Consider the following 14,475-nt stretch of genomic DNA (forward strand, 5'->3'; position numbering starts at 1 on the left):
ACTAATCAACATATAGATAAACAAACTAAGACCTGTTGCCCTGAGGGTTCTTACATACAGGGACGCGCATAATACTTTCCTTCCTGAAGCCACACCAAGTAGCTGGTGTTGACACATTCTCTTTATATTACACCAATGAGCATCAATTATTATGGGCCAGTATGAGTTTTCACATTTTGTTTCTGTACAGGATAGAAACTATGCAGGAAGAAAAAGAGTCTATGAGGTTTCACTGAGATGGTGTGTACGGACAAGGTTCACACAGCACACCACGGCCCAGGACAATGGCAGTGTGCAGGGCATGTAATATCTAAAACATGGTATGGAGTCTTCAGTCAGTCCAAACTGGAAAACCAAAACTGTATACAACACCACTCCCATGGGGCCTCACACACAATAATAGTTAATACATAATAATAGTACATACAGCCGCCCATCAGTACCTGTGTGGTTTTGGCTCCAGGATCCCTTCTATACCCTTCTATACCAAAACTTTGGCTGCCCAAGTCCCCGGTAGCATAGTCTTTGCAAATTAGCTATACGTATTCTCCCGTACACTTTAAATCACCTTCAGACTGCTTATAACATGTAGAGCAGTGTAAGTGCTGTACAGACAACTGCTGTGCTGCAGTATCTAAGGAACAATGATAAGAAAAAACTGCACATACTCCATGCAGATGCAGTTTGTTTGATGAGAGTTTGCTGGTTACCCTGTGGAGGCGGAACTGCAGCTGCAAAGGGCCTACTGCCCAGCAAACACAAGGCTCTCGGAATGTACAGTCTAGTCATCTGTTGATCTATTCATACTTTCAAACTCTGATTTTTTTTTTTTTCCTGGTTTGAAAGGCCAGACTAGCTCTTTTTTTTCTTTTCCCCAAGGTAGGGTCTTGCTCTATTCCAGGCTGACCTAGAATTCACTATGTATTCTCAGGCTGGCCTTGAACTCACATTGATCCTCTACCTCTGCCTCCTGAGTGCTAGGGTTAAAGGCGTGCTCCACCACACTTGGCCACAGACTAGCTCTTAATGGTCCCAACTGTTTTTAATGTCATCCTTTACATATTTACCAGTTATCCCAAATCTGTAAAATACAAATGGGTGACAACAAAACCCCAGCACATACACACATAAGCTGAACAACTATCTAAAATTCAATGAGAACTTCTTGGGTCTTATCAGCTCGATTTCTTCCTTTAAAATACATAAGCTGCATCCAACAGGAAGTTTCCCATTCCCCTGAGAGCAAGCTTCAAACACACAAGTATTGAATAAGACATTTTGGTGGCCAAATAATATTGAACAAGACACTGCTTTTGTAAGCTCCAGATGAGTGACAGATGCATAAAGGTTTTTTTTTTTCTTTTCCAGAGTGCTTTTAAATAGATGTCCCTTTTGACCAGTCAAGGGATGCCCACAGGGAAACAGGTGCATGGTTTGCAAGTGGCCTTCAAATATGTTGATAAGTTATGTTTTTGCTAGTGGGTCAAACACCCAGTGTTGTCCTCTTGTCCTTGTTACTGATGGTCATCCAGTGACTGAAGTCTTTTTCTCCATGGTCTGGTGACAGCTCCCTTTCAGACATGGAGGCGCTGACTTGTACAGGGTCTGTGTGGGTCCTTTCAGGGCCCTTGGGCCCCGAGTCCACAGAGTCTGAGCTCTTGGAAAGCCAGGCGTTGTTCAGCAGTTTAGGGTGGTGGAGCAGGTTCCAGAAGGGATCTTGATAGCCATCAAGGAGAGAAGTTGCCTCTGGCTTCATTGCTCTGGGGCCATCAACTTCTGGGCTCGTGGCAGATGAAGTGCCAAGAAAACCCACTTGTGGGCAGAGAGCATGGGCGCGGGGCTGGAGTCCGGATGGATGGCCACCAGGGTCGCTGCAGCATGTGAGGCCCTCGAGCAGCTGGCTGTTGCTCTGCAGGACCTGCAGGTGGAAGGCTGCTGGTGCTGACTTTTTCCTCCTCGGGGGCACCTTGGGCACCTCTGGGGGTGGTGGCTCGGAGGCCCCTACCAGGGGAGGGGCCTCATCCGGTGATGACCTTCTGCTCCTCTCCATACCTTTCCCAGGCTGAAATGTTCTTGGTTTGGGAATAGGTGGGACTCGAGGGGCTGTGGCTGGAGGAGGGGTCTCAAGGCTCATGTCCCGGGGACCGATTGTAAAATGGATAGGCTGCTGCTCAAGCTGTTCTTCGGGTGACGGGGGCTGAGAAAAGGCAAGAGGAAGGGTCAATAAGAATTAGCACTGGGAAGTGGACACTAAGAGAGACTCAGTGTGGTAGGAAACAGAGATGAGTGAGACTGAGCTGACGTTCCAGCCAACTGGAGAGCAGAGAAGGGCTGGGAGGCCAGCTGGATGATTGGGTTCCAGAAGCTAGAGGGAAGCGCACACGGACCAGGCTGGCCTGGCCTGAGCAATGAAAGGAGCAGAGATGGTAAAACCAGGGCCACGGTAACTTGTGACAGTTGTCTTTGTTGTTTTGGAAAGTAGGGTTAGGCTCTCCCTTTACATAAAGCAGACTTTTCTGGAACATTTTTTTTTTTCTTTTGAGGCTGTAGCCTTAGCAGATAATTCAATACACATTCTGTATCAAGCCAGGGGAAATAACCTATGATCCTGCATAAAGCCAACTGAGAGCCACTTTCTCCTGGAATCTTTTCTATTCCAATACTGGATAAAGGAGGGCATCACACAGGGACTCCACTTCCTTGGTTCTGATACAAAGCTGTGACAGGGAAGGCAGTCACCCAGTGTGAAAGGAAGCGTTTGTAAGGAGGGGGTTAAGTACTGGTATTCTCTTCGGTTCTTTAGAAAACAACGTGAGCGCACAATCCCTCCTCCACCATCGTGCACCAGTCTTCCGTGTAGCTCGCTTGGGAAAATGAGTCCATTACTGCCTCTGGCTTTTCAAAGGAAAGCAAAGCAAGTGCACTGAAGGGGAGGGCAAGGGTTCGCTGTGCGAGGAGGCGTGGGAGTGGACAGGTAGCAAAGAGCCAGCGCAAGACAGAAGCACAGCCTGGGACACACAGAGCACGCTCAGTGGAGAGCCAGAGCAACCTCTCACGGGGCCGGGGCCGAAGGAAGAGCAGCAGTCACCCTGAGGCGCCCGGGCGGGGATTACCGAGTGGCCCCGCTCCTAGCACTGAGATCAAACGGAAGATCCAGGTGTGTCGACAGGTGCCAGCCTCTGGGCGGCGACTGTCCTTACAAACTCATGTCTTTGCAGCAGTAAGCAAGGCTGAGGAGCTTGAGAGCGAGAGCAGAAAACAATCTGCAAGAAAAGTGGTAAGAGAAGCTATCGGGCCTGCAGGACACCACGGTGCCACGGCAGCAGGCACAGCTGCCAACCTAGGAAGCCGTCAGTTCTGACGCACGCAAATCTGTGTGTGAAACCACATGCACGCACCACACACAGCCGACACTTGAGAGAAAGCATCCCACGGAGTTTCCTGGTGGGGACCCTGGAGACATTCAGGAAGCTGTTCTTGTCACAGTGTGAATCTGTGAAAGTCAGCACCTGGTTCCCACTCAGCTGGGGTCAAGGCGCAGCACGAAGGTGAGGGGAAAGCATTGCCAGACAAGCCACTCTCCTCCAGGACGTGGCTGGGTCTGGAATACAGGTGTGTGGGGGGAACCAAATCTAACTAGAGTTCCATCTTTGACATCATGTTATCCAACAAGACCTTGGAGCAACCTTGGGAGTGAGCAGCTCACCCTCCCTTGCTCTTACCTTTCCTGTCCTCCTCAAGGTTGGCTTCTTGATGGCGGGAACCCTGGGTGCAGGCCGCCAAGGCAAGAGCGGGGGACCCAGCGAGCTCTCTGGTTTGGAGGATCCTTGATCCCTTTGGGCTATGGCATTTGAAGCTGCTTCTGGGACCCCTGAAACATAAAATCACACTGCTCAAGCACACTGCACAACTTGACCTTCGGGCAGTCAATGATGACTTAATAATCCAAAATATTTCCTTAAGGGTTGTCAAGAGCAGCCAACAAGGTCTGATGTTAGCGCTACATGCTCTGCACAGGTGGGGCCTGGAAACGGGGATGGTCCTCATGGGAGATCAGGGAGAGTCTGATTATCATATACAAAGTTTTATGAATACTTACATTTTTCAGGGGACAGGATCTAAGACCTCAATAAACCCATGACTACAAAAATGTTACTAAGGGCTGGAGAGGTGGCTTAGTGGTTCAGGTACCTGCTTGCAAAGCCAAAAGACCCAGGTTTGATTCTCCAGGACCTATGTAAGCCAGATGCACAAGGTGGCGCATGTGTCTGGAGTTTGCAGTGGCTAGAAGCCCTGGTGCACCTATTCTCTCTCTCTCTCTCTCTGCCTCTTTCTCTTGCTGTCAAGTAAATAAATAATAAAATGTTTAAGAAATATTTAAAAGAAAAAGAAAATGTTACTTAGACTGTGAGTAGATTTCAAACCCCAAACCACTAGTAACATATATATCATAGACTTGTTTTCTTTTTAAACATTAGTTTTATTGAAATTTAATTCACATAATATAAAATTCACCCCTTTTAAGTGTGTCATTCAATTGTTTTTTGCATTCACAAAGCAATGATTCCAAAACATCTTTAAAATTTTTATTTATTTATTTATTTGCGTGTGCATGTGTGTGTGTGTGTGTGTGTATGGCCTCATTAAACACCAGACCATTGTGCTATTTTGTTTTGGTCTGGCTTACACAGTAGGTTGGGAATTGAAGCTAGACCATCAGGCTTTGCAAGCAAGTGCTATTGACCACTAAGCCATCTCTCCAGCCCCTAAAAAAATATTTTAATGATGCCAAAAGACAATCCTTGGACCCATTTTAGTCATTCCCCATTCCCTTGTGCTAGCCTGGACACCACTCTCTGGATTAGCCTATTAGGGGCATTTTGTACATGTGGAATCAGAATCTGTGATCTCTTGTTTGATTTCTTTCACTTGACATTTTCAAAGTTTATCCATGCTGTAACATCTATCAGTATTTCTTTTTTATGGCTGACTAAAATTCCACTGTATGGACATACCACATTTTGTTTATCCATTTATGAGTTGATGGACATTGTTATATCCACAGCTTTAGTTTTTGTCACTGTAGAGGCCATCTGTGCTGTATAATTTTACAACAGTATTTCTCAGCTTCCTAGGCAATGCTTTCTTAAATGTTATTTGAGAACACCAACTCACTTAAATGTCCTGACGAAAAGCAAATTTAACAATTGCAATTGCATATGCCTTTATAAAAATCATAATCTCTCCTTTCCAAAAGAGATTCTACATTAAAGCCAGAACCAAAACAACAAATGTTAGTTACAAGTGACTGTGAACGAATGGAGAAACTCCAAGGTAAAATATGATAACATGAGTTAAAGTGAAATCACTGCAGAAACAAGAACAAAAAATTTACAGACAGTGTGGTGGGGGAAAGTCCATACTCAACAGTGCTGAACTATTTACACTTGCCCAAGACTTTAAACGTTGATTTTATGCCTGAAATAAGGAGGTCCACAACTATCTCTTTTTCACTCACTAGGCAGAATGCGTTAGTATCTACAGTATCCGCCTTCTTCAAAATTCAGTTTATTTCTCTCTTAAATGCTGCATAATCATTTTGATTGATACTCAAAAGTATGAGTGTATTTTTTAATGTTTATTCATTTATTTGAGAAATAGAGAGAAAGCAGGAAAGAGAACACGAGAGAGAACGGGCATGCCAGGGTCTCTTGCCACTACAAACGAACTCTAGATGCATAGGCCACTTTGTGCGTTTGACTTTGTGTAGGTACAGAGGAATAGGACCCAGGTCATCAGGCTTTGCTCAAGCACTTTGAACTGCCCCAAGTGTGCATGGAAAAAAAATGACTGGACTTCTGTGTGAGTAGGAAGAAAACTCAGTAGCATAGGCCAGTAAGCTAGCAAGAGAATAGAAACGAAGGGACGGGGGACTTAATAGGATGGTATTGTACATATGTCAGCAGAAGAACAGAATAATGGGGGTAAAAAGGCCTAAGTAAGGTCAGGGGAAAAGACTGAGTAAAGGAAAGGGGAGGGAAGGGCTAATCAAAATCTAAGAGGAATGCTGGATGTGATGGCGCACACCTTTAATTCCAGCACTTGGGAGGCAGAGGTAGGAGGATCGCCATGAGTTCAAGGCCACTCTGAGACTACATAGTGAATTCCAGGTCAGCCTGAGCTAGAGTGAGACCCTACCAAAAAAAAAAAAAAAAAAATCTAAGAGGATATAAATAAGTCATGTGGAAACCCGCTTGTTTGGACAATGTAACACACAGGAGCCATAGATTATTACTATAAAATTTTCAGTGCCAGGGATGGGATACCTTCCAGTGAGTTATTGGCCAGGGAGATCCCTGATGTTCCCAAACATTACAGGCCATTTCCGAGGCCCTTGATTTCCCACCGGGAACAGATGGTAACACCCTATTGCTGAAGACTCCACATACTTGGGCTGCAAGGTCACTGAGAAGCCCTGCCGAAGCTGAGCTGAAAACCTCCTCTGTGTAGACCAGCTGACAGAAAGCTGGATAAAGCCACGCTGCATGCAGTTCAATGGGAGAGAGAGAAATCACCAGTGAAGATACTCCACAGTGGACACTGCAAGCCTTATATTTGGCCAGCCAGGCCAAATGAGCCAACGGGTGCAATAGTGGCACATCTGTTATGGGGGAAACCAACCACCCTCTAATTTGCCTGGAGGCCTGCTCCATGGGAGGGAATACATCTCTGATACTGAAAACCTACAACAGGGGTAGTCATGAGCCCTAGGAATGTAACGTCTGCTGGTGTCTGGCTAAATGTAAGTACTATGCTTACCAAACTGCCCAGTAAGCACTTCTCTTAATGTTCATAACCATATATTAATGCTACTCTCCCTTTTGGTTAGAGAACCTTCTCTTTTCAGATGGTGGTGACCTTGAGATGACTAAAAGGCACCATGGTGCTGAGAAGGGACAGAGGAGTGCTCAGCACTGAAATATCTCTATCACACCTTCCATGGCTCAGGGCCCATTGTGGAAGAGGTGGTGGAAAAAAATGTAAAAGCCAAAGGAAGGGTAGGACTCCTTACAATGTGCTCCTCCAGACACAAAATGGCCTGGATATCCATGATGTCACAGTGCCACACTACCTACACAAGACCATCATAACAGGAGGAAAAGATCATGACATCAAAATAAAAGAGAGACTGATTGAAAGGGGTAGGGGATATAATGGGGAGTGGAGTGTCAAAAGGGAAAGTGGGGGGAGGGAGGGGATTACCATGGCATATGGTTTATAATTATGGAAGTTGTCAATTAAAAAAAAAAGAAAATAGATCAAAATATATACATAAAACATTACTAGAGGCTACCTTCCATTAAACACTGTATCCAAAAATAAAATAAAATGCAGCTCTTTTCTATGCCATTTTCACTGGCAGGATAAACAGGAGATAAGGTTCCAGAGAAACCACCTACCTCCACTGGCTTCCAGAAGACACCGGATTGCTGCTTCAGCCTCCTGGGCATTGGTTGTTTTGATCTGCTTGACGTTGTAAGGCTTACTTATTCCAGTTCTACCTTTGGGCTAGAGACCAGAATCAGGAGAAATGGATTAACATGGATCACAAATGAGCCTGTGTGGCACGCACACTACCCGCTGGTCTGTCCAGCTCTGCAGTGTAGGAATTACACTGTACCGTCCACAGTGGTAGGGTTTGCCTGTAAATATGAGAGGTCCAGAACCCCACTGGATGGTGATGGACACACCCACTAAATCGAAACTGCATCCATCAATCCCCTTCCATGCCCCATGAGAAGAGTATAATGATGATCAGATCTGAAGACCCTTGACTCCCAGTAAGGATGGTTACAGGTTTCTGCAACACGTTTCCAAACACCAGATGAAAGTATGACAACACCTTACGTACCTTCCTAACTGCACTTTCTCCCCCTGCTTCCTCACTCAGCTCCCGGCTCATCGGAGGCCCTACCTTCATCACCATACACGCCAGCATCTAGTTGATCCTACGCCTGCTGCAACTTGCATGCTCCTGCCTGGCCCAGCTCGCTAGCCTGTGGCATCCTGAATCTATCAGCAGCACCTTTACCATCTCCCCACCCACCTTAATCTGCATCTGTCAGCAGCTTGCAAGCCGTCTTGACGCAGGTCTGTCCTCTGCCTGGTTATTTGGGTATAATGGGTCTCTCAGTAGCCTCCTCTCACAACAAACCTTACACCAAACTGATCTGAATCTCTCTTTTTCCATTCTGTCACTCAATGGTGTATAGATCCGGAGCAAGAGAACGTAACAGAAGTCTGGAAGCAGACCATCTGCCTTGTGGGGATGTGGATGTGGAGGTCGTTCACCTAACATGCCTTTTCCTATATCAACCCCACAATCATCCAGTCTTGCAAAGAAACTGCTATTAAGAGTCAGGGAGGAGGCGCCAACATGGCGGCGCCCAAGCGGGATTCCAGGTCTGACCTTAGGGATGGTGGGGGTGTGGTGCCGCTGGATGGAGAAGCACCCCAGGGCATCAAGACGACAATATTTACACATGGCCAGCTAATTCCTTCTCTAGGAGATGCAAAACTCAGAAGACCAATGGTCATGGAAGTCATAGAAAAAAAGTTTGAGTATCTTAGAAAAGAAAAAACTTTAAAAATACATGGGACTTTATTCCTTGGAGCAACAACTAGTTTCTGTGGAACCATGGCAAATTTCATTTTCACAAAAGGACTCAAGGTTAAATATGATGCTTTGAAGACATATGCATCACTGGCTACACTTCCATTTTTGTCTACCATAGTTACTTACAAGCTCTTTGTAACTGATGCTTTGTGTTCAGGTAATCTAAGCAAGGAAAGCTGTGCTCTGAGAAGTTCACTGGTTAGCATAATTTGTGGTGTTTTATATCCCAGTGCTTTGGCTTTTTCTAAAAATGGGCGTCTGGCAGTCAAGTATAATACCGTCCCACTGCCACCAAGAGCAAGAGTTATACTCCACTGGTTGTTGCTTTGTCAAACTGAGATGAAAGCAATCGGAATTGCTCTGATCTTTCAGACAACATTTGGAGTAATTAATGGTGTGCAACATTATGAAATATATCAAGGAACACTTAAGAAAAGGGTATATGAAGATTAACAAAAAATGAGTGAGGTCTAACTCAGCAGAATGGACTTTTCTATAATGATGATTCCCTGGTGGGTAGTAGATATTCAATAAATGCATATATAAAGAAAAAAAAAAGAGTCAGGGAGGGCTGGAGAGATGGCTTAGTGGTTAAGGTTCAATCTCCAGTACCTACATCAAGCCAGATGCATGAGGTGGCGCATGTGTCTAGAGGTCATTTCAGTGGCTAGAGGCCCGGTGTGCCCATTCTCTCTTTCTCTATCTGCCTCTTTCTTTTTCTCTCTCTCCCTCAAAATAAATCAAATAAGTTTTTTTTTTTTTTTTTTTTTTTTAAGTTAAGGAGCTTGAAGATGAAGTGGCAGGCAAAAGGAAGGGGGCTAAGATGTCCCAGCTACATATTTCCTCAAAGATGTGACAATCCTGTGTGACCTCAGGGGAAGCCTGACTGCTTCCCTGGGAGCAGGGCAGAGAACTCACCGGCTGCTGAGGTGCTCCAGGCAGAAGTTTAGCTGTTTGCAAGATTGAGTACTGCCCATGAGTGCCGGAGGAGATGGACACATCTGAAGCCGACTTCTTCACCATTAAACCAGCTGTGAAAACCGAAGGGGGCAGAGGGTCAGCCTCAGTGACGTGGCCACGTGCCAGCTAGCTGCAAGAAGCAGGAAGAGCTGCGAAGGCAGGTGCGGTTGTGCAGGCGTGCAGGCTCACCAGCCACGCGTAGCGCTCCTGGGGCACGCCCTGGGAGAAGCCCCACTTGGTCTGTGGGGCTGGGGCTCAGAAGTACGGCTAGTACCATGCATGCACCCTTGGGCTCCATCCTCAGCACCACAAAACCAAAACAAGTTTCCTTTCTGAATCTTCAGTGGCTTGGCCTATTAACAAATGCTCTAGGGAAGCATGATTTGAATGTCAATTTAAATTTAATGCATGGGGAGTTTCTAATCTGGTATAAAAACCAACTGATTTTTAGATGGCTTAAAACACATTGTTATTAGGGTCAATTTTAAGAAAAATATTTTAGGGAAGATAAAACTCCTAAAAGTCCCAAATCAGAAATAAACTATGTTACATTTTACTTCCTGCCATTAAAAAATTTTGTTTTAGAACATTTAATGACACATTAAAGACAAATGGTCAAGTGAAATGAATACTAATTTTGTTAAAAATTTCTTCTGAGGGACTGGAGGGATGGCTTAGCAGTTAAGGTATTTGCCTGCAAAGCCAAAGGACCCAGGTTCGATTCCCCAGGACCCACATTAGCCAGATGCACAAGGGGGCACAAGCATCTGCAGTTTGTTTGCAGTGTCTGGAAGCCCTGGTGCGCCCATTCTCTCTCTCCCCCTCTCAGCCCTCTCTCTCTGTCAAATAAATAAATAAAAACAAAATTAAAAAAAAATTTCTTCTGAAATATTGTATGTAGGTCTAGATAAATGTAACTACAAAAAGATTGGAAGTGTTTTGGTTGAAACTGCTCCTTATGGTCAAATGAATTTGAAAACTTGATTCTTTATTATATATAGTTCTCCATTTTACAAAATTCCTATAATATTAGGATGTATAAATTTTATTTTAAAAATGTATTTACTGGGCTGGAGAGATGGCTTAGTGGTTAAGCGCTTGCCTGTGAAGCCTAAGGACCCCGGTTCGAGGCTCGGTTCCCCAGGTCCCACGTTAGCCAGATGCACAAGGGGGCGCACACGTCTGGAGCTCGTTTGCAGAGGCTGGAAGCCCTGGCACGCCCATTCTCTCTCTCTCCCTCTATCTGTCTTTCTCTCTATGTCTGTCGCTCTCAAATAAATAAAAATAAACAAAAATGTATTTACTTATTGAGAAACTATATAGCCTAAGTTGGCCCTAACAACTCTCTATTCTCCTTTATTTAGCCTCCTGCATGCTAAGGCATGTGCTGCCACACCTGGCTGCAGATTTTACTTTTTAGCTGGGCGCTGAAGTGCACACCTTTAATTTTAGCACTAGAGGCAGAAGTAGGAGGACTGCCCTAAGTTCAAGGCCAGCTTTGGCTACAGAGTGAGTTTTAGGACTGCCTGGGCTACAGTAAGACCCTAATTCTAATTTTTTTCTTTAGTATTATTTTTAAAAATTAATTAATTAATTTGAGAAAGAGAGAGAGAATGGGTGCACCAAGGCCTCCAGCCGCTGCCAAGGAACTCCAGATGCATGCGCCCTCTTGTGCATCTAGCTTATGTGGGTCCTGGAGAATTGAACCAGGATCCTTTGGTTTTGCAAGCACATGCCTTAACCGCTAAGCCATCTCTCCAGCCCTAGTATTATTTTTTATTATATATTTTATTTTCTGTACATAAGCTCAAGTTAAGTGCTTCTGGCTTGGTGTTGATTATTGAAGTGATGTTAGCTGGGATGAACCCAATTTTAATTTTAATTTTACAGCTTGGGAAAGTCTGTATTTGATGGTCATGGTTTTAGGAAACAAGTGAACAGTGGTGGTAATTTTGCCATTAAGGCAAATTTGATGTGAAAGGCACGATCTGAGGAGCTGGGAAAAACCACATCCTGTGAGATAGTAGTTAGGGTATAACTCCTCAGAAGGTGTAGTGGTTTGAATCAGGTGTTCCCCATAAACTCACCTGAATGCTTGATTCCCAGCTGTGGCAATCTGGGAATTGGAGGCTTGCTGGAGGAGATGTGTTGTTGGGCACAGGCTTAAGGGTTATAGCCAGCTTCCCTTTCCAGTGTTGGGCACACTCTCCTGCTACCACTGACCACCTGATGTTGGCCAAGAGGTGATGTCCAGCCTCTACTCATGCCACATTTTCCACCACCATCATGGAAACTTCTTCTGAATTTTGTGAGCCAAAATAAACCCTTTCCTCCTATCAGCTGCTTTTGGTTGGTGCTTTGTGGCAGCAACAAGAAGTTAGCTGCCACATTAAAATTAGTACAGAGAAGTGGGGTCATTATTGCTAGAAACCTGACTGTGTGGTTTTGGGCCTTTTGGAATTGATTTGGAGGAGAAATGTGGAAGGATTTAAAACCATGGCCTCAGAGATGCCCTGTACTGTCTAACGCCAAGTATGATAGACTATTCTGGTCAGAGTTGAAAGACCTGAATGCAATCAAAACTATGAACTGTCCCAGCACTTGGGAGGCAGAGGTGGGAGGATCATCGAGAGTTCAAGGCCACCCTGAGACTACATAGTTAATTCCAGGTCAGCCTGGAGCAGAGTGAGACACTACCTCGAAAAAAATAAATAAATAAAAAATAAGAAAAAACAAAAATGAAAAAAAAAAAACATGAACTCTGAGGTTTGCCTTATGAAGGAAAGAAAGAACTTAGTCAGGACTGGTCTAGAAGGAGTTTGTGTGAAAGGCTTTTTGCATTTTGCCTGTTTTTATCCTGAGAACTTGTGCAGGGTTGTGTTACATAGAAATGGTCCTGTATGAGTAGATGGATATAACAGAGAAAGAAATGAAAGTTTCAGGCTGAAGAAAGTGCCTGTTCAGATGCAATTGTTTGAGAAATTACAACCATTGAGATTGGGCAGCTGTTCTGTATTAGGGCAGCAGAAAGGATGTGGACTCTCTGAAAGTAAGGGGCTTGAATACTGACTGTGTGTTCTGCTCTTCAAAGTTGGCTTCATTCTCCTCAGGGATTAACAAGTTGGTAACCTACCGGGTACTACAGGAGTATAACAAATGCGGGAAAGGGTCATTGCAGTTGCAACACAGTTTTGTTTTTTGGAGAAGACCATAGGCAATATGAGGCAGCGTTATTTGGAAGTCCCTGCGTGGAGACCTGATGGAGCCATGTTGATGAGCCAGTGGAGATGTCAGGACTACGGGATGACTATCAAGGAGATGGATTCTTTCCCAGGCTGTGAGCAGGCCAGCTGCAGGAGTGGAATTGGAAGTCCAGAGACTTGTCAATGGTTACAGCTGTCAGACTTGCAGCTACAGAATTTGATGTTCGCTGTTTGTTTTAGATCTTGTATTTATTAAATCTTCCCTTGCTATGCCAAATGCCATCTTTTGTAATGTGAATGTTTATTCTGTGCCATGATGTTCTTTTGGTTTTACAGGCTAACAGTTAAGAGACCTTGGACTATGGGAGTGTTTGAACAGTGTTGGGATTGATAAAAACTGTCAGTATTTTTAAATTTGGATTGAATGTGTTGCATTTTCATTCATGGAAAGTTATCAGTTTATAAGGGCCAGGGGCAGAATATGGAGGTTTGAATTAAATGTCTCCCATAAACTTGTGCGTTTTGAATGCTTGGTTCTCAGCTAGTGGGAATTTAGAAATTGAAGCCTTGCTGGGAGAGGTATGTTGTTGGGGGTAGGCATAGGGGTGTTATACCCAGCTCCCCCTTGCCAATGTTGGGCACACTCTCCTGCTGCTGTTGACCACCTGATGTTGGCCAGAAGGTGATGCTCAAACTCTGCTCATGCCATGTTTCCCCCTGCCATCATGGAGCTTCTCCTTGAGTCTTTAAGCCAAAATAATCCACTTCCTCTCATCAGCCTCTGGGAATAGGAAGTGGTCAAGAGCTAGGTTAGTGGCCAGTGGGGTGGGGAAAAGCATTGTGGACACTCAGCAGGAAGAAGAGGGGGTCAGTTTAGAGTTGTGTGTTCAGTAGCAGCAACTGTGCGGTTATTCCCAGCAGGCATTGTGGCGAGCTCATAGCAAGCAAGATCTTACTTGGAGGGGGAGGTCTCTGCGGTGGGTGAGGTGGATGAGGCCTATTGGGGACCGATAGGGACCTGCTTGGAGAACGGTGGTGGAAATCCCCAGCGGCTCCCAGCTCCTGCTTTAACTCCACCAGGTCAGCATCGTCTGGAGGACATGGCAGGAGTGAGAAAGATGGCCTCTTGCAAACACAGTCAGCAGGCAGAGCTGCTGTTGGACAGCTGTGGGGGCCTGCTCAGGACCAGTGCCCCTCTGTGCTGAGTGAGGGGAACCCAGTGGCTGTTTAGAACACTCAGTGAGCCAGGGACCTGTTTTTGTTTTTTTTCTAGACAGGCCCATTTCCTTGACCAACCACACTTGCACACACAACCGAGAAGACAGGGAGAGCAGAGCCCCTAAAGAGAATTCTTTACCTCCATGCTCTGAGCTATGGCTACTGCATCAAGGGGAGTATCTTCCCTTCTCTGCCGGCCTGGCGTCCAGTGACAAGCCCCTAACTACCAGAAGCCTCTACCAGCTACTGCATGACTAGTCACTGGCCCAGAACATTTCTTTTAGGAGACCAAGAGGGACCTGAGAGGTGACATGACATATCCACCAAGGCCAGTCATGAATTTTCTCTCACATAGCACTACAGGTACTTTTTAAGCGCACCTTGAGCCAACTCCAGTGGCTCAGCCCATGTCTCAGT

At 45.2% G+C, this 14,475-nt stretch overlaps 2 protein-coding genes across 2 annotated transcripts in view; one reads left to right on the plus strand and one right to left on the minus strand.

Moving 5' to 3' along the window:
- Positions 1 to 787: 787 nt before the first annotated feature.
- Synj2 (synaptojanin 2) overlaps positions 788 to 14,475 on the minus strand; it is a 101,647-nt gene continuing 87,959 nt past the window's right edge. The window contains 6 exon segments of the mRNA XM_045158245.1: positions 788 to 1,492; positions 1,494 to 2,197; positions 3,723 to 3,871; positions 7,461 to 7,569; positions 9,596 to 9,708; positions 13,797 to 13,931. Of these exon segments, the coding sequence (XP_045014180.1) occupies positions 1,465 to 1,492; positions 1,494 to 2,197; positions 3,723 to 3,871; positions 7,461 to 7,569; positions 9,596 to 9,708; positions 13,797 to 13,931 (1,238 nt within the window). The 3' untranslated portion in view covers positions 788 to 1,464.
- LOC123463366 (complex I assembly factor TMEM126B, mitochondrial-like) lies at positions 8,438 to 9,179 on the plus strand. Its single transcript, XM_045158246.1, has one exon. It carries the CDS (start codon positions 8,438 to 8,440, stop codon positions 9,128 to 9,130), a length of 693 nt encoding a protein of 230 aa, XP_045014181.1. The 3' UTR covers positions 9,131 to 9,179.

This window comes from Jaculus jaculus, chromosome 9, assembly GCF_020740685.1.
Source record: "Jaculus jaculus isolate mJacJac1 chromosome 9, mJacJac1.mat.Y.cur, whole genome shotgun sequence".
NCBI lineage: Eukaryota > Metazoa > Chordata > Mammalia > Rodentia > Dipodidae > Jaculus > Jaculus jaculus.